This window comes from Chelonoidis abingdonii, chromosome 4 (assembly GCF_003597395.2).
Source record: "Chelonoidis abingdonii isolate Lonesome George chromosome 4, CheloAbing_2.0, whole genome shotgun sequence".
NCBI lineage: Eukaryota > Metazoa > Chordata > Testudines > Testudinidae > Chelonoidis > Chelonoidis abingdonii.
In genome coordinates, this window is record NC_133772.1 from 7,423,758 (window position 1) to 7,446,352 (window position 22,595).

General features: G+C 57.5%; 1 protein-coding gene across 5 annotated transcripts; it reads left to right on the forward strand.

Annotated features, from left to right (window-relative positions):
* On the forward strand, positions 1-21,022 carry SLC43A1 (solute carrier family 43 member 1). 5 transcript variants are annotated; one of them, XM_032775790.2, is made up of 16 exons: positions 1-237; positions 5,766-5,862; positions 6,441-6,608; positions 8,824-9,007; positions 9,390-9,445; positions 9,809-9,885; positions 11,889-11,981; positions 12,211-12,344; positions 12,519-12,697; positions 14,676-14,822; positions 16,350-16,385; positions 16,786-16,924; positions 17,249-17,390; positions 17,618-17,691; positions 18,115-18,238; positions 19,120-21,022. In XM_032775790.2, the coding sequence occupies exons 3-16, from the start codon at positions 6,455-6,457 to the stop codon at positions 19,312-19,314; spliced, it is 1,734 nt and encodes a 577-aa protein (XP_032631681.1). In that variant the 5' UTR covers positions 1-237; positions 5,766-5,862; positions 6,441-6,454; the 3' UTR covers positions 19,315-21,022. The 5 variants fall into 5 exon arrangements, with proteins under 5 accessions (XP_032631681.1, XP_032631680.1, XP_032631682.1 ...); XM_032775789.2 differs by lacking the exon at positions 1-237 and adding an exon at positions 4,150-4,561; XM_032775791.2 differs by lacking the exons at positions 1-237; positions 17,618-17,691 and adding an exon at positions 4,150-4,561.
* Positions 21,023-22,595: the final 1,573 nt, after the last annotated feature.

The window sequence follows — 22,595 nt, forward strand, 5'->3', positions numbered from 1 at the left end:
GGATGGTTGCTCTTCAGCCAGGCTCTCCCCTTTGATCAGGACTTTAGTCACTTGGTGGTGATGTCTGTAGATGGAGGTGGAAGAGAGAGCAAGAGCATGGCAAACATCTCTCACTTTTATCATGTCCTTTCCTCCCTCTTCGCTTTGCTCCCACCTCCCCCTTTCAGAGTCAGGTGAGCATTACGTGGAGTCTCTCCAAGCAAGGCTGAACAATTCCACTGATGGGGCTTCCTGCAGGTGAGTCATTGCACTGTAGTCCCCTTGCTGGACAATGGTTGTTGATGGGTTGTTTGGCGCCCCGCCTGGCCGTTGGTTGCTTTCCTTGCTGTTGCCTCTGAGGAACTAATATCTGGCTGATTCCCCCAACTTACAGCATTTTTAGTGACAACTATACTACATAATCCTCATAATTTCATTTGCATTAATGATATATAGAGAGAAATCACTTTCAGCAGATCATAACCTTTTCCCTGATACCTTACAAGGCCTGCTTAGCACGTAAGATCACAATGATATGAAAACAAGGAATATAGGGGTTACAGCACGCTCCCCCTAGGTACAGAGGTGACTCCAGGCCCCAGCACGCCAAGCGTGTGCTTGGGGTGGCATGCCACGGGGGGCACTCTGCCGGTTGCCAGGAGGGCGGCAGGCAGGTAGCCTTGGGTGGCATGCTTGTGGAGGGTCCGCTGGTCCCGTGGCTTCAGTGGACCTCCAGCAGACATGCCTGTGGAGCGTCCGTTGGTCCCGCGGCTTCAGTGAACCTCCCGCAGACATGCCTGCGGAGGGTCTGTTGGTCCTGTGGCTTCGGTGGAGCCGTGGGACCAGTGGACCCTCCGCAGGCACGCCTGCTGGAGGTCCACCGGAGCCACGGGGCCGGCAGAGCGCCCCCCTCGGCATGCCACCGTGCTTGGGGCAGCGAAACATCTAGAGCTGGCCCTGCCTAGGTATAGAATGTCACAAACACCCCCTTTTACGTTGCATTGTTACCCAGTGGGGAAAAAGGACAGTTTGCTGTCTGGACAGGCTGGGAGATGTCAGTGTGAATGTTACATGGCTGCCTGAGCGGGTCATTAAAAAGGAAGGACTGGCTGAGGGTGGCTTCCCTAAGACAGTAAATCCATTCACCAGGACATTGACGCCTAGCAGCCTGTGCCCCAGAGGAGGATGGATTTCCCCACCGCTCAGCAGGGAGGCTGAGCAAACCCCCCAGCAGGAAAACAAAGGGCTGGGAAGGTGGGAGGTGGGGTTAGGAGTTGGCTCTGGGAAGGAGTCGGGGCTCTCACCTGGGAACTGACCAGGGAGGTCAGACTGAGACAGAGCCTGAACAGAGGTGTTCACCACAGCTTGGCTGGGCTCTGGCCTGAGCAGGACGGACTTGGGCCCTGCTTTAACCTTCACTTCTCTGTGCTCACCTATGGCCCTTCTGTGCTGGGTAACAGCTGACTGCCGAACCCAGCTGTTTTGACAACACTGAGTGTCACCACAAATACTTAATGAGGCGCATTAAGAGCAGACAAGGCTGTGCCAGGAATCTGTCCCAGCTGGGAACTCTGAACTGAGCTCACGGGATGAGGCAGGAGGGTCAGTCACAGGAGGCGGTGAGGCCTGATGCCCTTAAGGAAGGGTGGGACCCTTTGGGGGTCTGGCACACTCCAAGAGACTGGTCCAAACCAATCCTGTGCATCCACATCACACAATCACACAGAGACAGACACACCATGCAGTGTCACACACAACCACAGACACCCCATGCACCTGCACAGAGACAGACACACACCATGCAGTGTCACGCACAACGAGACACCCCATGCACCCGCAGAGACAGACACACACCTTGCACAGCCACATACATGCTACCACAACTACACCAGACACAGCCACATGTGCACACATACCAGGCACAGCCACACATGCACAGCCACACACACGCACAATCTCTCACACACAACCACATATGCATGTTTACACACCAACACCATGTACAACCACCCACCATGCACAACCACACGTACACCCACTCTGCATGCACAACCGTACGTACACACACACAACCACATGCACAACTATACACACACATGAATGTGCACATGCAGCACAACCAGACAGGCCGGGCAGGGGAGGGGGCACCTGTGGGTGGCACCCAGGGAGTTAAAGGTTGAGCTGTAGGTTGTGTTTGCGCAGCTGAACTCATCACAGCAGCTAAAGGCTGGTCAGCGGCCAATGAGAAGCTGGGAGGGGGGAGGGCTCCAACTGCACCCTGGGGCTGTAGGAGACATAAAGGGAAGGGTGAGACACTCCCCCACCTCCCAAGTGTGATCCTGGCACTTCTCAAGGGCGACCTGCACTGGTGAGATCCGCCTGCTCCCAGTATATGCTCCAGCCAACCTAGTCTTTTCCTCTGTTCTCCCTGCCCCCCTTTCTTCTCTTCTGTCCCATTTGGAAATCTCCTCTCTGTTCTTTCCCCCCTCCTTCTCCCTCTGCTCTCTCCTCTATCCACTCCTTCCTTCTCTCACTACTTCCTTCAGTTCATTCTTTCCTGTCCATCACTCTTTCATTCTTTCTTTCTCCTTTTAATTTGTTCTTTCCTTCTTTAATGCATTCTTTTATTTCTATAGTTCATTCTTTAATTGTTTCTCATTCATTTTTTTCCTTTGTTTTCTTTCCTTAATCCTTCTTTCTTTCATTTATGCCATCCTTCACTTGTTCTTTCTTTCCTTCTTTAATTCCTTTTCTGTTTTGCTCATTCTTTATTTCATTCTTTTTTTACTTGTTCATTCTTTCCTTCTTTAGTTCTTTGTTTTTTCTAACATTTTTTTCACTCATTTTTCTTCCCTTCTTTAGTTCATTCTGTATTTTGTTTCTTCCATCTTTTGTTCATTCTTTAATTATTTCACAAGAACGTAAGAATGGCCAGACTTGGTCAGACCAGTGGCCCATCTAGCCCTGTGTCCTGTTGTCCAACAGTGTCCAGTGCTTCAGAGGGAACGAACAGAACAGTGCAATTATCAAATGATCCATCCCCTGTCGTCCAGTCCCAGCTTCTGACAGTTGGAGATTTAGGGACATCCCCAGCATGGGATTGAACCCTTGACCATCTTGGCCAATAGCCATTCATGGGCCTGTCCTCCTTGAATTTACCTAATTCTTTTTTGAAACCAGTTGTGGTTTTGGCCTTCACAGCATCCCCTGGCAACGACTTCCACAGGCCGACTGTGCACTGTGTGTAAAAATACTTCCTTTTGTTTGTTGTAAACCTGCTGCCTATTCATTTCATTAGGTGACCCCTGGTTCTCATGTTATGCAAAGGGGTAAATAACACTTCCTCATTCACTTTCTCCACATTAGTCCTGATACCACAGACCTCTATCATGTCCCCCCTTAGTTGTTTCTTTTTTAAGCTGAACAGACCCCGTCCTTTTAATCTCTCCCCATATGGAAGCTGTTCCAGACCCATAATAATTTTTGTTTGCCTTCTCTGTACCTTTTCCAATTCTAATGCATCTCTTTTGAGCTGGGGCGACCAGAGCTGCATGCAGTATTCAAGGTGTGGGCGTGCCATGGATTTACATAGCGGCATTAGGATATTTTCTGTCTTATCTATTCCTTTCCTAACGGTTCCTAACACTGTTCGCTTTTTTGACTGCCAGTTCACATGAAGCAGATATTTTTAGAGAACTAACATGATGACTCCAAGGTCTTCCTGGAGTGGTAACAGCTAATTTAGACCCCATCATTTTGTAGGTAGAGTTGAGATTATGTTTTCCAATGTGCATTCTTTTGCATTGATGAACACTGAATTTCCTCCAATTCATTTTTTGCTTGAATTCATTCTTTTTCACTCATTCTCTCCTTCTTTAGTTTGTTCTTTCATTTCTTCTCTTTCCTTCATTCTTTAATTCTTTTGCTCATTCTGTGTTTCCTCCTTCAATTTGTTCTTTGTTGCCGGTTCTTTCTTTAATTCATTTTTTCACTCATGCTTTCTTTCCTTCTTCAGTTCGTTCTTTCTTTCATTCTCTTTCGTTCTTTCTTTCCTTCATTCTTTTTGTAACTCATTCTTTCTTTCCCTCTTTAGTTTGTTCTTCAATTCTTCCATCTTTCGTTCCTCCTTTAATTCTTTCACTGACTCTTTCTTTCCTCCTTCAATTCACTTTTTGCCTGATCTTTTTTAATTTGGTCTTTCTGTAATTCACTCTCTTTGCTCATTCGTCCTTTCAGTCTTTCTTTAACTTGTTCATTCTTTTATTCATTCTTCAATTCCCTCTTTATTTTGTTCTTTGCCTCTTTAGCTCCTTCATATTTTCTTATTTCCCCTCCTGGCTCTCTCGCTCTCTCTCACACACACATGCAGAGTTGATGCCCTTATAAAGCAGACCACACATGCTCTTTTCACTTCCTGCACTGCACACACAAGGCTCTTCAACTCCCGCTCAGCCGTTTCTAACTTCAGCAGCTGGCAAACAGCAGGCAAAAAAACACACCGCTTAGCCAGTGGCTTGAGGCAGACAGAGAGTTCGCTTGACCCCTCCCTGCTCTGGGATCACCGACCCATTTCGCCCGGAGGGTAAGTGTGGGCGAGGGCTGCCAAGGGGGAGTGGTGTGAGGGAAGGCAGTGGCTGGGGAGGGGGCCAGCTGGGCCAAGGGGACTGGAGTGTTTCACACATGTGTGACTGGGGCAAAGCAATCGTTGTGCAGTCCACGTGGCAGGGCGGCCAGGCCAGGCGCAGCCCAGCCCTGTATTGATTCTGGGCTATTTTTGGGGAGGAGTAGGGCCATGTGGCTGGCTGTGCTGGAACAGGAAGAGAAGGAGAGGGGGATTCTAGGAAGCTGCTGGGTGGGGGGAGGCCATGCTGCGAGGGGGTTTGAGTGGATTACAGAGCTGGGATGTTGGAGCGATGGGAGCACTGGAGGGGATACCCCTGCGATGGGGGTACCCCAGAGTGCTGTCACCTGTCAGAGAAGCCTGACATGAGAATCCTGACGGCTGGGGCTCAGCACCTCTGCTTCCGCCAGGGGGTCATAGGACAGCTTGAGGCAGGGCAAGGCCCTCGTGTACACGGGCTGTCTAGGGGCTCTTCCCCCAGGGCACAAATCATTGGCTGGATCGTGGGGCCCCTGGCCCTTCCCCCAGGTGTTATTCCCCCTTGAAGCCATTTTCTTACCTAAATTCCTCTTTCTTAAAGTTCTCTCATCCCACCTTTGGAGATTTGCAAACTCAACAGAGCCCCAAACATTTTGTCTCCCATTGGAAACGAGCCCTGTGTAGAATCAGCACTGGCACCGGGCCAAGGGCAAGCCTGTTGCTCCGGCCTCTTCACTCCAGCTTCCAAACTTGTGCCTCATTTCAGGGAGCGCTGCCCCACTCCTTCACCTTGGTCTTTTTCACAGTCTGTGCCCCCAGCCCCGGCGGGGGGCACCCTGCTTTGGGATCAGGTTGCTCCAGCTGGATTGGCTATTGCTTTTAGGGTGCTCAGACAGCAAATGTGAAAAATCGGGACAGGGAGTGGGGGGATAATAGGAGCCTATATAAGAAAAAGCCCCAAATATCATGACTGTCCCTTTAAAAATGGGACATCTGATCACCCTAGTTGCTTTCCCTAATGCTTAATTTGTGCCAGGGCTCAGCCTCGGCACCTCAGAGCTTGGTAGGTCACAGCTCCTGCACCTCTGAGTTTGCTGTGTCAGTTAAGAAAGCAAAACAATTGCATCTGTTTTGCTACAAATCAAACACTGGCTTTCCCATGTAAAATTCCGTGTTGGTATTTCAGAGAGTCACAGATCCCAAGGCCAGACCAGCCCACTGCGACCAGCTCTTCTGACCTCCTGCTGCCCTGACTGAGTTTGTGTTTGAACGAGAGAGACCAGGTGGGTGAGGTAACCCTGCTCACTGGACCGACTTCTGTCTAGTTTTCCAGCTCTACAGAGACCAGCACAGCTACAGCAACCCTGCAAACACAGCTGAGCTAGAGCAGATCTAGAGAAACAATCAGTCTCCATTTCCTGTCCTGGTGGGTTGTTTCCCTGGCCTCACTCATAGCATCTGTGACTTTCAATGGGAGGAAGGATGGCCCAGTGGTTAGGGCGCTAGCCTGGGACTGGGTAGACCTAGGTTCAGTTCCTTGCTCTGCCGCAGACCTGGGGCAGGTCACTTGGGGAAACTGAGGCACGGAAAGGCCATCTGTACAATAGGCATAATTGGCCTGTCTGTGTAAGGATACAAAGGCATTGAGGGAGCTGAGGCACTATGGGCCCGGTAAGTCTCTAAGACAGGTGGATACTGTGCTGTTTACTCCCTCTTCCAAACTGGTAGGGCAGAGGTTAAATAAGACCAGATCCCTGCAGCACCCCCCCCTCCTATGCTTTGCCATTGAGTTAAAGAGGGGAGGGGCAAGGAGATAAAGTGGGAGGGGGCAAAGAATGAGCCAGTTGCTCTGTGTCCCCAGCCTGTGGAGCAGGGATGGCATTGACGCTGCAGCAGGCGTACCGGCGGCGCTGGTGGATGGCGTGCACTGCCGTCCTGGAGAACCTCTTCTTCTCTGCCGTGCTGCTGGGCTGGGGCTCCCTGCTCATCATGCTCAAGCACGAGGGCTTCTACTCCAACATGTGCACAGGTGAGAGGGGAGGGGCCCAGGGAGAGAGTAGGGCAAGGGAAAGTGTGTGGGGTTGAGCGAGAGAAGGGCGGGGCACAGAGAGAGTGGGAGGGACCAAGCTGGAGAGGAGTGGGGAAGGGCAAAGAGAAAGTGGGAGGGGCCAAACATGAAAGGGGAAGGACAATAACATGGGAGGGGCCAAGCAGGAGAAGGGTGGGGGATGATATGAGGAGTGGAGGGCAAAGGGAAGTAATAGGATTGGGCAATCGGGAGGAGCTGAGATGAGGAGGGGCATGGCCAAGCAGGGAGGGGTGGAGCCTGAGATGGAGTGGGTGGAGCCATGGGAAGATGTTGGAATGGGGATGTGTGGGAATGTGAGTGTGTTTGGGGTGTGGCCAGGGCTCAGTCCCTGCAGAGGCCCCACAGAGCTGGGTTCCTCCTCAGATCAGCCGGGCTGGTTCTGGCCCCTCGCCCCAGGTGGGCGGGACAGGCCCTGCAGGATGGATGGGTCTGACAGGGTCCGGGTTGCTCTGCCTGCCACAAGAGACTTGCAGTCAGACACAGCCTGGAGAGGGACAGACAGACCTGTGGGGGATTGACAGACACCATGCCACTGGCGCCTCCCACCAATCCCAGCTGCTTAGGGCAGGCTGGGTGAGGCCCCCCTCAATGGGCCCCAGGCACTCATGTACAAATCTGCCCCGTGCCAGGCTGTGCTGGGACTCATCCTGCCTTGGCCCCCCTGACACCCACCCCATGGGGCTGCAGCATGCCTGTGGACAGGGTGACAGTGAGACCAGCACTTGGCACAGACCCCACCAGCTGTGGCACCATACAGCATTCCTGAGCCAGGGCTGGAGACCCTAAGGGACTCCTCTGCCTCACCCCTGCCCCTAATGGGATCCAGCTCCCTGTATGGGAACCCCTGCCCCTCCCATCCCCCTGTGCTTCCTGTCCCTGCTATGGGAAAGGTCAACGCTGAATCCCCGCTCTGTCACGCCGAGTGCACAAGTGGGGCCCGCAAGGATTTTAAAAATTAATACTGGCCACTCCAGGCTTGTATTAAACTCCCAAGGTTACAGCATTTCTCTGACCTTGGCTTGGTAAATGCTGCCACCACCCAAATGCAAAAAACCCCTTTTGAACCCAGGAAGGAGCACTTGAGAATTCCTCCCTGTGGGGGCACCCTCAAGCCCTTTCAGTTCCCCTCCGGGGAAGAGCTGAGAAAGGAAACAAAGGAAATTAGCTGTGGCTAGCAGCTAATTTAACAACATGCACAAACTCCTTAGGACACCAAAAATCCAATCCTGTTCTTAAAAAAGGTAAATTTTATTAAAATCAAAAGGGAGAAAAATACATGTGGAATTTAGGCTTTTTGCTGGATCTTAAAAGAAACAATTATACAAATCAGGCACCCAAAACAGCTTTCATGAGGGGTTCAACTTAAAGATTACAAGCAAACGAAAGCATCTGGGGTTAGCACAGAGGAGTCCACAAGCCAAAATAAAGAAAATCAACCTGATTGCGTCTAGCTAAACATTCTGATCTACTTATATCTTTGGAGTTCAGATAAATAGTTCTAGGCATAAGCTGATATTTATGATCATACCTGGCTTAGCTGCTTATGCTGCTCTGTCCCTCCAGCCCAGAGAACAACAGACAAAGGCAAAGTTTTTTTCCCAATTTTAAAAAGTTCCACCTTCCCATTGGCTCTTTTGGTCAGGTGCCCACTTTCCCCTCCCTTTACCTGGGGGACCTTTTAACCCTTTGTAGGTAAAGTACGTAAAGAACAGCTCCCAAGAGGGATTTTACAGCTAAGTGGCTGGCTGGGTGTCCATCAAAGGGAGCTCTCCCCCCCTTTATCACAGGAACCCTGACCCTCCCCTTTGCCTCCTGTCCCCCCATGGGAACCTGACCCTCCCACTGAGAGCCCCCTGTCCCCCCATGGGGCCCCCTCAACCTCCAGTGAGACTTCATTGCCCTCACTGAGAGCCTGGCTTGAATCCCATGAAACCTCTTTCCTCCTGCTGTCTCATGGGACCCACCTGTTCCCCCACTGAGAGTTTCCCTGCCCTCCATGAGCCTCCTTGCTCCCTGATGAGACTCTGTGCTCTCCTCGTGGGCCCCTGGCCAGCTATGGAGTGAGAGATGGGTACGGCCCCTGGGGCAAGGGTGGTCAGGGTCGGGGGGGCTCCCCCCGGGGCTGGGGAGGGTCTGACGCTGCGAATATCCCCAGGTGAAAACGGGACCAACGGCTCGGCTCCGGAGCATCCCCTCCACCACTGGCCTAGCTGCGTGGAGCAGGAGGAGATGCTGAACCTGGGCTTCACCATCGGGTCCTTCCTGCTGAGCGCCGCCACCCTACCCCTGGGGGTGCTCATGGACCGTCTGGGGCCCCGGCCCCTTCGCCTCCTTGGCAGGTGCGGGGTGCCTGGGAGGGTCAGGAAACCCCTGGGTGGGGGTTGTGTGGAAGAAGGGCCCATGGAGATGGGGAAGGGGGCCATTGATTTCCTCAGGAAACAGGGCTGGGTCCTAAGATGGGGGACGTGGGTGAGGTGGGTGTGGGGGGACAACGTAAAAGGAGGGAGAGATGTGCACTGAGGATTTCCCAAGGGGGGGGTGCCAGAGGTACCCAAGGTGGGGGCTGGGTCCTGTGGGGCTGGGGGCCTCAGGGATATGTTTAGGGTGGCTAGATCTCAAGATGTGGGCACTGGGGGAGGTGCCCATGGGAATGGAGGGATCCCAGGGTTGGGGAGGGGGCCATAGGCTGGGGGTGGTGATTACTGCCCTGTGCCTCTGTAGTTTCAGCTTTGCTGTCTCCTGCGCTCTGATGGCCCTGGCTGCCTACGACCCCCCAGGTGAGGTGAGGGCTCCTCCCCACAGCCCGCAGCTCCCCACCCCCTTGTCTTCCCAGCAGCACCCACAATCTCCCCAACCTGTTTCCTGAACCTGATCCATACCTCCACTGACACAGTCCTCCATCTCCACTGCTTATCTCACGTTCTACCGTCCCCCCAGTCTCCCAGCCCTGCGCCCCTCCGCTCTCCCATCCCCAGATCCCCAGCCCTGCGCCCCTCCGCTCTCCCGTCCCCAAATCCACAGCCCTGTGCCCCTCCGCTCTCCCATCCCCTTAAACCTCCAGTCCTGCTCTCCTCCGTTCTTCCATCCCCTCAGTTCCCCAGCTCAGACTCATCTACTCTCCCCACCTCTCTCGCCCCCAGTTCTCTCCCCACTGATTTTCCTCGGCCTGTCCCTGAATGGCTTCGGGGGGATATGCCTGACATTCACCTCGCTGACGGTGAGTGTGGGCTCTGTGCCCCCTGGGGGGAGGGGCTGTGCCTGTCGCTGTGGGGCAGGAGGGAGTGCTGAGCCCCTCAGGATGGCCAGCTGGGGGCAGCAGTGGTGGGGAGGGGCTGTGCCTGTCGCTGTGGGGCAGGAGGGAGCGCTGAACCCCTCGGGATGGCCAGCTGGGGGCAGCAGAGTGGGGGAGGGGTACCATGCCAGCCTTCCTCAGGGCACAAAACATCTTTGGTCCCAAGGCTCCGCTTGGATGCCCAGAGAGGTCAGTGCCCTGATCTCCTCCCAGGGCTTGGCACAGGGGGCCTGAACCCCACAGCTGAGTACTGAGGAGGCAGGTGGTGTGGCAGGACCCTGGCCTAGTGTCACGTGGCAGGGGAGTGACTAGCCCCCCTGCCTGTTTCTGGGTCCCCATGGCTCCCTGCCGGGCCCTGCCCTGGCCTGCTCAGGAGACCTGCGCCTGAGCTCGCTCAGCCACTCCAAGGACATGGCGCAGCACCCAGTTCTCAGGGTGGGGCCCAGCCTGGGTCCCCAGTGTGTGGGGAGGGGGCTGTGTGTGGTGGGGGGTGCGGGTCATAGTGCTCACGGGCAGGGGCTCTGTGCCGTCTCTCACCATCTCCCAGGGCTGAGTGCGCTCGCCCCTCGTTGCCTGGGGCTGAGGTGCCACTCGCCTGCCACGGCTCCCATTACTCTGGGCCAGGCTTGGAGCCACCTGCCTCCTGGCTGCCTCTGCATGGGCCTGACTGGTGGCTTGCACGGTGCGGGGGAGCACTGGCCTGGCGCCCAGTGTGGGGCTGCTTGCTCTGTGGGGTGGGGACTAGGCCAAGCTCTGAGCCTGGCACAGGAGGGCCTTGTGCACTTGCTTGGGTCAGGTGGGGGCTGGGGTGGGGCTGTATTCGCCCCATGCTGAATGCTCCTGTCTGCGTTGGTTGCTGAGGGATGGGCAGCTGGGCACTGCAGTCCTGGGCACACCTGGGAGGCCGGTTGGCGGGAATGTCAGTGCAGGGTTTCTGTTGGGGCTGGGTCCCCTGCTGCAGCTGGGCCCCGGAGGACAGGCCGGGGTGTTCTTGGGGGCCATGTCCCCATGCCAGCTGCAAGGCTGGGCGTGATCCCGCCCCTTGCCTGCTCCGTGATGGGGTCTGACCCAGACGTCATGCACACGCTGCATGCAGCGCTCTGAGCCGGGAAGTGTGCCGGCGCTGGGTGCCAGCGAGCCCTCAGGGCCGGGCTGCCAGGGGACCTTGGCAAAGGGCTGGGTGGAGCAAAGTGGGCAGCCTCTGGCATGGGGCACTACATGGGTCAGGGGAGGGGGAATCTCTCCATCGAGCACACGAGGGGTTAGGATTACACCCTCCCCACTCCCGTGGGGTCATGTTGTATCTTGGCACAGGCACAGCCCCTCCCACCTGCCAGCAGTCACGTGACCTGGGCAGGTAGCCGTGCAGCCAATAGGGAGGCAGGATTGTGGAGCACACCCCCTGCCCCAGCCCTGGAGGGGAGGGGTGGGGCAGGACTCGTGTTGGAGCTGGGTTAGGGCCCCAACCACGTGCTGGCCTGTTTACTAAACCAAGGTGCCCTGCTGCTTGCGGCTGCACCTGGGGGAGGGGAGGATCAGGCCTGATCCCCTCCCCCATGGGGCCCCAACACTGTCCAGAGCTGGGATCCAGCCCTGCCCTGTGGCACCCTAACCCTGTATCTAGGCTCCCTCCCTAGGGGGAATCCAGGCCTCCTCTCCCCTTCCCCCACCCACTGCTCCTCTACTGAGACCCCCCCAGTGGGGGTCAAAGGGAAATGGCTGCCCCCAAGCTGGAGTGGATCTGGGCCCCTCAGGGCAAGTTGGCCTGAGCTGGGCAGCAGGGAGGGGCCTGCAGCAGGGAGAGGTGGTGTGGATGGGATGGAATGGGATGGGAAGAGGGGGGAAAGGGATTGGGGAGGGCTAGGGGCTGTCCTGGCACTGGGGTTGTCCCCCCCCCCACTAACATCTGTGCTCTGTGTCCTCCCCAGCTGCCCAACATGTTTGGGAACCTGCGCTCCACCTTCATGGCGCTGATGATTGGCTCCTACGCCTCCTCGGCCGTCACCTTCCCCGCAGTCAAGGTACGGGGCCTCTTGATGTGGGGGCAGGTTCTGCCCCCCCCATCCCCACTTCCTGCTTCAGATCAGTGGGTGGCCTGGGCTGCTGGATTGGGGTGGCTCACAGAGCACTATCAGCGCCTCTGGGTTACATGGGGAGAAATCGGGTATCAGGGTGACCCCTGCCCAAGATGCCAGCCAGACCCTCCCTGTCCACATCTGTCCCACTAACCTCCTGCTCCCCTGCTCCCAGCTGATCTATGATGCCGGCGTCTCCTTCATCACCATAATGCTGACCTGGTCGGGCCTGGCCTGCCTCATCTTCCTCAATTGCCTGGTCAACTGGCCCAAGGAGTCCTTTCCGGCGCCAGAGGAGGCTAACTACACGTGAGCGAGAGTGTGGGAGCGCCAGCCTTTCCCAGGAAGGGGCGCTGGCTGTGGGGGGGAGCTCCCAGCAGACAGTGGCAGGTCTCCCCCAGCAGGCGGCGCTATGGGGGCAGTGGTAGGTCTCCCCCAACAGGGGGCGCTGGTTCTTGTCTCACCCCCCTTTCCCTGGGTCAGGAAGAAGATCAAGCTGAGTGAGCTGGCTCTGGATCACAGGGTGACGGGCGATCGGTTCTACACCCATGTCACCGCCGTCGGGCAGCGCCTGAGCCAGAAGGGGCCATGCCCGCAGGAGGGCAAGGAGCTCTGCACATCCACGCAGGACCTGTGCCATGGGGCCACGATCCCTGCCGAGTGTGAGTGCCACATGCCCCCTAGGCTCCTGGTGCCAGCTGGACCCAGCACCCATAGGGGGGAGAGCTCAGGGTACCTTGCAGGGGGCACGGTCTCTGGGTGGGGGAAGTCCTGCTGCAGCACCCCCTGCTGGGCTGTGTGCACCCTGGGTGGGCAGGGTTTGAGGGCTGCTGGGCTTCCCAGAGTGTGGGCGGGGGGAGGTTCAAGGTGTATAGGGGGAAGGGCTTTGCCAAGGTGGGAGGCAGAGCTTCCTGAGGAGGGCAGTGTGACAGGGCCACCCAAGAGTGTCTGAGGGCCTCAGGGTGTCTGATACCCCCAGGGGAGCAGTGTGTGTGAGGGGGTTCTGTCAGACTGCGGGTGCAGGGGGGTGTGGGGCTCTCCCAGGCTCGGGGGTACAGGGGACTGTAGGGAGGTGTAGGGCTCTCCCAGGCTTGGGGGTACAGGGGAATGTAGGGGGGTGCAGGGCTCTCCCAGGCTCGGGGGTACAGGGGAATGTAGGGGGGTGCAGGGCTCTCCCAGGCTGGTGGGGGGCGCAGGGCTCTCCTAGGCTGAGGTTGCAGGGGATGCAGTGCAGGGCTCTCCCGGGCTCGGGGGTACAGGGGAATGTAGGGAGGTGCAGGGCTCTCCCAGGCTCGGGGGTACAGGGGAATGTAGGGAGGTACAGGGGAATGTAGGGGGGTGCAGCCCAGGGCAGCAGGCGGTGTATGGGCGGGGCTAGCCGTGCCCCCGACCGACCGGCCGATTTATGGCCCATTTATGGCCCGGCAGCTGCTCCGTGCAAGGCCGGGTACGTTGTGCGAGCGGCTCTGCAGGCTGCGGGGCGCTGCCTGGGTGTCTGGCTCCACCTGCTGGCGGGATCGGGGAGCTGCACTTTCCCCGCCCGTAGCGCCCGACACCAAGTCCCGCTGGGTTCTACCTGCGGGATCTGGGGCGCCCGTAACCCACGGGGTGGGGGGGGGGCGGAGCACCCAGGTACCCACGGGGCCAGCCTCCTGCGCAGCTGCTAGACTGAGCTCGAGTTTGGAGAGAACCGAGGAGTCCTGGCTCTGAGAACCCCCGCCCATTCTAACCACTAGATCCCACTGCCCTCCCAGAGCTGCGCTACAATCAGGAGTCCCGACTTCCCCCCTGCAACTAGACCCTACTCCCCCCCCCCCCCCCGAGCTGGGGTAGAAGCCAGGAATCCAACAGTGCTGAGATTCATCTTTCCCACATGCCAGAGCAGAGGTGGGCAGTGACAGATGCCCCTGTCTGTTTGTAGGGGGGTGATGGGAGCTGCTGTAGCTGGGGAGAGTGGGGATGACTCTGGCTGAGGCTGTCGGGGGGGATGAGGTCTCTGATGGGGGGGGCAGCCTGGGGATGACTCTGGCTGAGGCTGTTGGGGGGATGGGGTCTCTGATGGGGGCGGGCAGCCTGGGGATGAGTGGCTGAGGTTGTTGGGGGGGATGGGGGCTGTGGTGGGAGCAGCCTGGGGATGACTCTGGCTGAGGCTGTCGGGGGGGATGGGGTCTCTGATGGGGGCGGGCAGCCTGGGGATGAGTGGCTGAGGTTGTTGGGGGGATGGGGGGCTGTGGTGGGAGCAGCCTGGGGATGACTCTGGCTGAGGCTGTCGGGGGGGATGGGGTCTCTGATGGGGGCGGGCAGCCTGGGGATGACTCTGGCTGAGGTTGTCGGGGGGATGGGGGCTGTGGTGGGAGCAGCCTGGGGATGACTCTGGCTGAGGCTGTCGGGGGGATGGGGGCTGTGGTGAGGGCAGCCTGGGGATGATTCTGGCTGAGGTTGTCGGGGGGATGGGGGCTGTGGTGGAAGCAGCCTGGGGATGACTCTGGCTGAGACCATCGGGGAGATGGGGTCTCTCATGGGGGGCACTATTGTGTCTGGTGGAGGAGGTGTGGGGGTTGTCTGCTCTGCCCCAAGAAAAGCTGGTTAACCCTCTGCACTCGTCTCCTTGCCTTCTCCCTCCCTCGCCCCTGCCTGCAGACTCAATCCCCTTCCGCCGCAGCGTCTGCTCCCCCATCTTCCTGTGGAGCCTGATCACCATGGGCATGACCCAGCTGCGCATCATCTTCTACATGGCAGCAATGAACAAGATGCTGGAGTTCCAGGTGACGGGCGGCAGCCAAGACGGTGAGGGCCCAGTGGGGACCGTGTCATGGATCCACTGGCCCAGCCTCTTACCAGTCCCTGGCCCCCAAGGCCCCACCCAGTTCCACAGGGGAAGGCCCATGGCCTCTAGGGCCCTAGCGATCCCCGTCTATCTCCTCGGCTTCTGGGAGGTTTGTGCCCGTTCGGGGTGCTGTGCTGTCAGGGGTATCTGCAGCGACAGCAGCAGCAGCAGCCTTCGCAGACACGGGGGAACATTAGCCGCCTGGCCCACGGGATCGGAAAGGCCTTGGTTCGCACAGAGAGGCAAAGGTTGAGCCATAGTCCGGCCTGGCCAGTGCTGGTGCAATTAGCCAGTCAAGCTGTTATGGCCTCTATCTCTATGTGGCTCCTTTTCAGCCCTGAGGCCTGGCCACTGGCCTCCTTTCCCCTTTGTTCTCCCGCTGGGGCCTTTGTGCTGCTTCTCGGCTGAGGGCTGGGAGAATGTCTCCTTCCTTCTTGCTGGTGGCTGTTAGGGGTGAACAGCCCGGCCATTGGGGTTCCTGCTCTCTTGCTGGATTTTCCATTGATATGGGTTGGTTTTCGCCAGTCCTTTGCCGACCTTTCGTACCACCCCAGCCAGCTACGGGATGCACACACCTCATGGCTCTTGCTCTGTCCCAAGGAAAGCTGGTTAACCCTCTGAACTCGTGTGCAGAGCAATGCAAAGCACAGAGGGAAACTGAGGCACGCATACGCCTCATAAACATGGGACCAAAATTCCCACTTGGTCACAAGGGGATGTAGGCCAGGAGGGGGCATTGGGTAGGGGTCTGCTCTCATGGATCCACAGGGTGTGTACTGTTCCCTGCTGTTTCTCCTGCCCCTTGGAGGAGCCCCACCGAGGGCCCCGCTCTTCCTTAAGGGCCAGTCAGGCGGCCTACCCACCTCTGGGCTCCACTGCGAGCTCTGTCCAGCAAGGCCAAGCGAGGCAGGCTCCTGGCCACAGACTCGCCCGCTCTTCGTGCCAATGTGATTTTCAGCACAAACCTGCCCTAACTCAGCCCGGCCAGTTCTCAGTCTGTCGTCCAAGGGCCGAGTTTGCCCGTCTGCTTGTGGGAGGGCCCCAGGGAGCGCCTGGGGCTCCCACTGGCTTTACGGACCCTCCATTGATGTGGAGCCAGGCCCCAGACTGTTATGGGACCCAACACCTCCTGCCCCCAGAACTGCTTTTAATCCTTTTGTGCCCACAAGTAGCAGTGAAGAGTACAGAAGGAAACTGAGCAATGCATAGAAATGTCTCAGAAAATCATCACTTCATCACAGGAGGGCATAGGGCATGAGGGGAAGCTGGGTGTGTGTGTGTGGGGGGGAGTTGGGGTAGGAGGGAGAGACCGAGGTGGGTTGGAGTGGGGGTAGCGGGGAGCTGGATAGGAGGGGGGAACCAAAGGCCAGCAGGGGGAGCTGGAGGGGAGTGTGGAGGGGAGAAGATGTTGGAGGGACATTGGCTTGAATGCGGCCAGGGACTTCTCTCCAGGCCCTTGTGTGTTTTTTTTTTGTTGTTGACCCCAGTGCCAGAGGAGCTGATGGAGCAGGCTGAGGACACAGGTAGGAGCGGCTGGGGTAGCCGAGGCCAGCCCTGCCCCCTGCCCTTCCAGCATTGCTAGCTCCAGCAGTGTACGGAACTGCCAAGAAACTGGGGAGCCCTGGGCCCCTATGGGGCAGGAAGTGGGAGTGGGGTCTCCCACATGCAGTGGCTGATGGACCGATGCCCTCCCCAGGTGCTGTGCTCTCCGCTATACAGCAGAGGGATGGGGCCTGGGTGTGGGGTTCTCCCCCTGATGGGGAGGGCATGGGCATAAGAGTCTCCTCCCTGATCAGAGACTAGGGGTGGGGACTGGGCACAGGGGTCTCTGCTCTGATGGGGGTAGGGCCTGGGAGTCTTCCCGGCAGTGGGGTTGGGGACAGGGCCTGGGCACCGGGTTCTCACCTTCTCCCCGACGGACAGTTGAGTTCTACGCCTCCATCTTCGGGGTCATGCAGCTGCTCTGCCTCATAACCTGCCCCTTCATTGGCTACGTGATGGACTGGCGCATGAAGGACTGTGTGGATGGGCCGCTGGGCACGGGCGCCACCGCGGCAGCTGGGTGAGAGTGTGTGTCCAGGGCATGGATCCAGCTTGGGGCCGCGAATCCTGGTGCCTCAGGGCGCGGATTCCTGCTGGGGGGTGAATCCTGGCACTGGTGCCCTTGGGTGCAGACCCCACTGGAGCTGCTGGGGGGTGAATCCTGGCACTGGTGCCATTGGGTGCAGACCCCTCTGGGGCTGCTGAGGGGTGAATCCTGGCACTGGTGGCCTGGGTCACGGAACCCGCTGTGGGGACTGGGGTGCGTGTGTGACTCCTGGTGCTCATGCCCCGGGGCGCGGATGCCGCTGGGCTGGCTAATGACTCTTTCCCCTGCCATTGCCAGGACCGGGGCTGAGAAGTCATCTGCTAGGCCCCGCTACCGCAAGATCCAGAAGCTCACCAATGCCATCCGGGCCTTCACCTTCACCAACCTTCTGCTGGTGGTCTTCGGGGTCTCCTGCCTCATCGATAACCTACCTCTGCAGGTACCGCTGGCCCCTACTCTGCCCCCCCATGGTGCCCCAGGCAGGTGCCGCCCCTGGCCCGCTCCCCCTTGCCCCATGGCCCGCCAGACCTGGTGCTACCCTGAGTGTCCTGTCCTTTCCCATCATGCCCCAGGCCCAATGGTCATTGTCTGCTGCTGATCCCCCAGGGTGCCCCCCACATTCTGATGCCCCCATCTCTCTCTCTCTCTCTCTCTCTCTCTCTGCAGTTTTTGACCTTTGTCCTTCACACCATGGTGCGAGGCTTTTTCCACTCCGCCTGTGGGAGTCTCTACGCTGCTGTGTGAGTCCCCTGCCCCCCGCCACTCTTGCCCCATCCTTCCTGCTTGCCCCTGCCACACCCAGAGCCTGGAGCACTGGCTGGGGATGCTCACAGGGGCATGACCCAACAGCCGGGGACCCCGTCTCCCTCCCTCCTTAATTTTCCTGGGGGGCCAAGGCTGATGGAGTTTGGTGATGAAGGTCAGTCCTTCTTGATGGGGGGAGGGGTACAAACCAGCTGGGATGTGGGCAGGCGGGAGGGGAGATGGGGGGTTGCCCCCTCGATCCCACTCGTTCTCCTGTCTGCTGGGGCCATGGGAGAGGTCTGGGGTCACTAATCAAGGGGGGGGTCACTCCTAGGACTTTGGTGGGGGCAGGGCCTGGTTACCTGGAGGGGCGCCAGGTGGGCAGAGCTCTCACTGGCCGCTTGGCCTTTGGTTGGCAGGTACCCATCCAGTCACTTTGGCACTCTAACTGGCCTGCAGTCGCTGATCAGCGCCGTCTTTGCTCTGCTGCAGCAGCCGCTCTTCATGGTCGTGGTGGGGCCCCTGGCCGGCGACCCCTTCTTGGTAAGTGAAAGGGCCGTGACCCCGGGCCAACCCTATCCCGGGATCCCCTCCCCACAGACCTCAGGCTGGTGAGTCCCTGCCCCCACCCAGGGAGCTAGCATATGGCAAGGGGCGGGGCAATACCAGTGCCTGACCCCGCCCCCCAAGGGCTTAGGCTCTGCCCTGCTCTGAGTCTGATCCACCAAGGGGTGAGGGAGGCTGGAGTGGGGAGGATGGATCTGGCGTCCCTTCCGCTGGCTGGGCAGGGGGCTCTGCGGAGGCACCTGGCCCTGTTAGACCAGAGGGTGCCATTTGTCCCAGTTGAATGCATTAGCTGACACTGGAGAGATGAAGGGTGGGGCTAGACCCAGACTCCTCCTACCATCCTGAAAGGGGTCACAGGGACCTGCCTGCCCTTGGAGAAAAGGGTATAGTTCGGGGGAACAGGATGGCTCAGGGAAGAGGGGAATGGGACGTGGGGCCCCTCCCCTTTAGGGGTCGCTGGCTCTGATCTGACCGCAGGATGGGGTCACTGATTGGCTCGAGCGGTCAACGGGGGGAGTAGGAGTCTTTCCCCTCTAGGAAGCGCTGGTCCCTGTGCCTGGCTGGCTTGAGGAGTGGGACGGTCCCTGGTTGGGCAAGTGCCTGTGTCCAGATTGGCAAATCTGCCCAGTTGGCACTAAAAAGGTCTTGGAGTCCGAGCTTCTTGCCCCCCCGGGGGAGGAGTGCAGGGCTGTGGAGTGGGCCCCTTTCCCAGCATGCCGTGCAATTAATAGGGGGTGGAGAAGGAACATATTTTGGTGGCTGAATCACTGAGTGGGTAGCTCAGCTGTGAGATGAAATCACTGATTTCCCCCCTCCAAATCTCTCCCACTTGCCTTGCATCCCTCTCCCCCCCCCAGGTCAATTTTGGCCTCCTGATCTTCTCTCTCCTGGGCTTCCTGCTGCCCTTCTACCTCTGCTACTTCCGGCGCACCCTGCTCCGGGACCAGCTGATGCTGGGACAGATCCCGGACCTGGCCGAGGGCGCCCAAGTCAAACTCCAGGATGGCGTGGCCCTCAATGGCATGCTGAGTGCTGACGACACTGCGGCATAGGAGGGGCTGGAGAACGGGTTGAGGGGGGGGAGAGCGTGGGTGACTTAGAACAAAATGCCAGATCCGCTCATCAGCCGATTGCCGAACAGATGGGATGAGACACTAAGAGCAGGAAAAAGAAACACTTGTAGGTTTCAATACGCGGGAGCCATGGAAATAGCCAAGCTGCGTCGAATTTCTAATAGTTTTTTTTATATATATATATCAAGAGAGAGATCTATATATTTTTGCAGGGAACTTTATAAAGCTCTGTGACTGTAAATAACTAACCAAAGATCGGGGTGCGCTCCTAAGCCCCAAATCAGGACGTGCCCTTACCATAAAGATGTGGCCCTTGGAAAGAGGTGCTGGATCAGGGCATTCAGGATAATAATTTCTAGCACTTACCTAGCCTCAGTCAAACTGTGGTGGGTGAGTATCAGAATCCCGCCCCCCCATGTTATAGATGGGGAAACTGCCCAGCTGCTGAGTCCTGGGTTTGAATCGTAACTTCCCACTCCCTGCCCTGCCTGACTGAGCCTTTGCCTATCAGCTAACATGGAGGGGTCAAAGTTTCCTCATGCTGCTAGGACGTCCCTCGTTGGCCCACGCTGGGTTGTCGATAAAGGTTCCTTTAAAACAAATGAAAGAAAGTATTTCTCCACACAGTCAGCTCGGTGGAACTGTTTGCCAGAGGATGTTGTGAAGGCCGAGACTTAACAGGGTTCAAAAAAGAACTAATTCATGGAGGACAGGTCCATCAATGGCTATTAGCCAGGATGGCCAGGGGTGGTGTCCTTAGCCTCTGTTTGCCAGAAGCTGGGAATGGGCAACAGGGAGTGGATCACTTGATGATTCCCTGTTCTGTTCATTCCTTCTGGGGCACCTGGCACTGGCCACTGTCGACAGACAGGATACTGGGCTAGATGGACCTTTGGTCTGACCCTGTATGGCCGTTCTTATATTCTCTTCTAGGATGTCCCCTGTCTGCCAACGCTGGGGTGTCGATAAAGTTTCTTTCTCTTCTAGGACATCCCCTATCGGCCAGTATGGGGTGTTGATTAAGTTTCCCCTCCCTTCTCAGGCCACCCCACACCAAGATACCCTTTATCTGCTAACTCTGGGATGTCAGTCAAGTTTCCCTCCATTATAAACACTCTCTGTCTCCTGACACTGGGGTGTTGATCAAGTTTCCCCTCCCCTATTTTATAAGCTATCTCGCTGTGTATGGTGGTTGTGGATCCCACCCCACCCCAGCAGAACTGGGCCCTGGGAGGTGTCTGGGTGTATTTCTCAGGTGCTCCAATTCATCTCTTATTTGGGAGAGAGCAAACGTCCATGTCCACAAATGGTACTAAGGATGGATCAGATCCGACAGTGAGTTCTGAGTCTGGCTGCGGACCTCTCGGGGGATGGGTGCAGGGGCCAGATTGACAATACTGAAGGGAGGTGCTTGAAATCACATCTGTCAATCCAGGCAGCGCTGGGGAGCAACCACAGTTGGGCACCTTCCAGAGACATCGTTGCATCCATTCTCTGTGGTGTTGCTCCCCCTTCCTGGAGAGCAGCGAAGGGGTTGGCCAGGAAGGGGTGGGAATGGGCCCCTGCCCTCTCCTCTCTGTAAGCCCCTCTCTATCCCCTCCCCCGTCGCCAGTGCTCCCCAGCCAGTGGGGGATTTAATTTATTGTTCTGCTTGTATGTTTCAGAGGAAATAAAAGGGCAAATATAAGGCCTGGTAGTGATTGTGTCTCGGGGATCTGCGCCCTACTCCAGTGATATCCCAGCTTTCTTGGGGCTTCCAGGAATCTCAGGACAAGGCCCCTCAGGAGGCGTTGTCTAAAGAACAGGGGCTCAGGTCTTACCCCAGATCAAAAATGGGCCAAGAGGCAGAAATCGGAGAGCAAGATTAGGCAGGCAGGTTCCAGCCTAGCAGAAGGTTTATGCCAGGTCTGCTGGCTCTGCACTGGTTCCCGTGTCTAAGCTCTTAGGGTGCTGGCAGAGAAGGTGAGTGGTAAAGCAGCAGCAGCTGCAACGGAGAACACACCCAGTGCGTGAGGTCAGCCAAAGCATAGTGAGGGAGCCTAGAGGGACAGGAACGGGTAGCATGCTGGGAGCTGGAATTCAGTGTCTGCCCAGTGCAAGGAGATGGAAGAATTTGAACCCTGCGTCCCACCTGCCAGGGGTCTGAAATAACTGTTGCAGCTCAGAAACGGGCCTGGGTGTCGTTGCAGACAGATCAGTGCGCAGCCACGGTCGGAGCAGCTAAGCTGTGAGGATGCCGAAGGAACGAGATGGTGAATAATAGTGAGGATATTATAGCGCTTTCATATCAGTGGATGGCGCAGTCTACTCCGGACACCATGCGCCACACAAGGATGGTGCAGATCTTGAGTGGTTCAAAGAAGGGTGATGAGAATGATCCGAGGGCCTGGACACATGCTTCAACGATGAGCGATTGAAAAGATGGGAGATTGTTACCTTAGAGGGGATGGAAGTCTATAAAATACCACAGGGAGAGCTGGAGCTGCTCCTCTTCTTGTCCTGACACAAGGGGACAGTTGGAGATGTGGAGAGGGGGGCAAATTCCCACCACAAGAGCAGAAAGCTTATTTTAGACAGCACACCACTAGCCGGGGGAACTGCCTGCCACAAGATTGCAGTGAGGCCGAGAGCAGGGCTCCAAAAAGGGACTGGCCATTTCTGTGGGTAACAAGACTAGAGTGAGTTTTAGTGAGTGCTGCCTGCATTGGGCCAGGGATCTTAGAGCTCCGGTTTAAGCCAGTCTCTGATTACTAGTGATAAGGATGAGACCCAGTATGTGGGTGGGGCGTGGGGCGGCAGATTATCCCACCTCGGATCCCACGGGGTTCTTACACTTTCCAGCTACTATTAGTGATGGGAAACTGGGCCAGATGGCCCTGGGCTCTGCTCCGGTCTGCTGGGCCCCGTGTCCTCCATGGTGACTAGCCGCGCCACTCGCTGCAGCCTCCTGCCACCCTGTGATCACCCAGTCAGAACAAGGTCGGGCCTGGTTCGTACTGGGATGGGAGTGCGGTGGGAGGTGCTGTCCCCTCGCAGTCAGTGCTGGCTCCAGTGCCCCAGCATGGTGCTAGGGGGCGCTGTGCTGCAGGGAGCAAGGGTGGGGTGTCACGGGTCTACAGGGTCTGTGCTGTGCCCTGGCCTGGACGCCCTCCCTTGGGAAGACTCCTTCAGCACACCAGATCCCCAAAGGGTTCCACCTTTCCGCCAGAACAGGCTACGTGGCTTCACCGCCTCCAGGACCGAGCCTCTGGGCTCCAGCC

What these genes read in the sequence shown, in the direction of transcription:
- SLC43A1 (XM_032775790.2), top strand. Translation starts at nt 6,455, where the DNA reads ATGGCATTGACGCTGCAGCAGGCGTACCGGCGGCGCTGGTGGATGGCG. An exon ending in CTACTCCAACATGTGCACAG is followed by an intron (nt 6,609 to 8,823) that starts GTGAGAGGGGAG and finishes GAATATCCCCAG; the next exon opens with GTGAAAACGGGACCAACGGC. An exon ending in CCCCTTCGCCTCCTTGGCAG is followed by an intron (nt 9,008 to 9,389) that starts GTGCGGGGTGCC and finishes GTGCCTCTGTAG; the next exon opens with TTTCAGCTTTGCTGTCTCCT.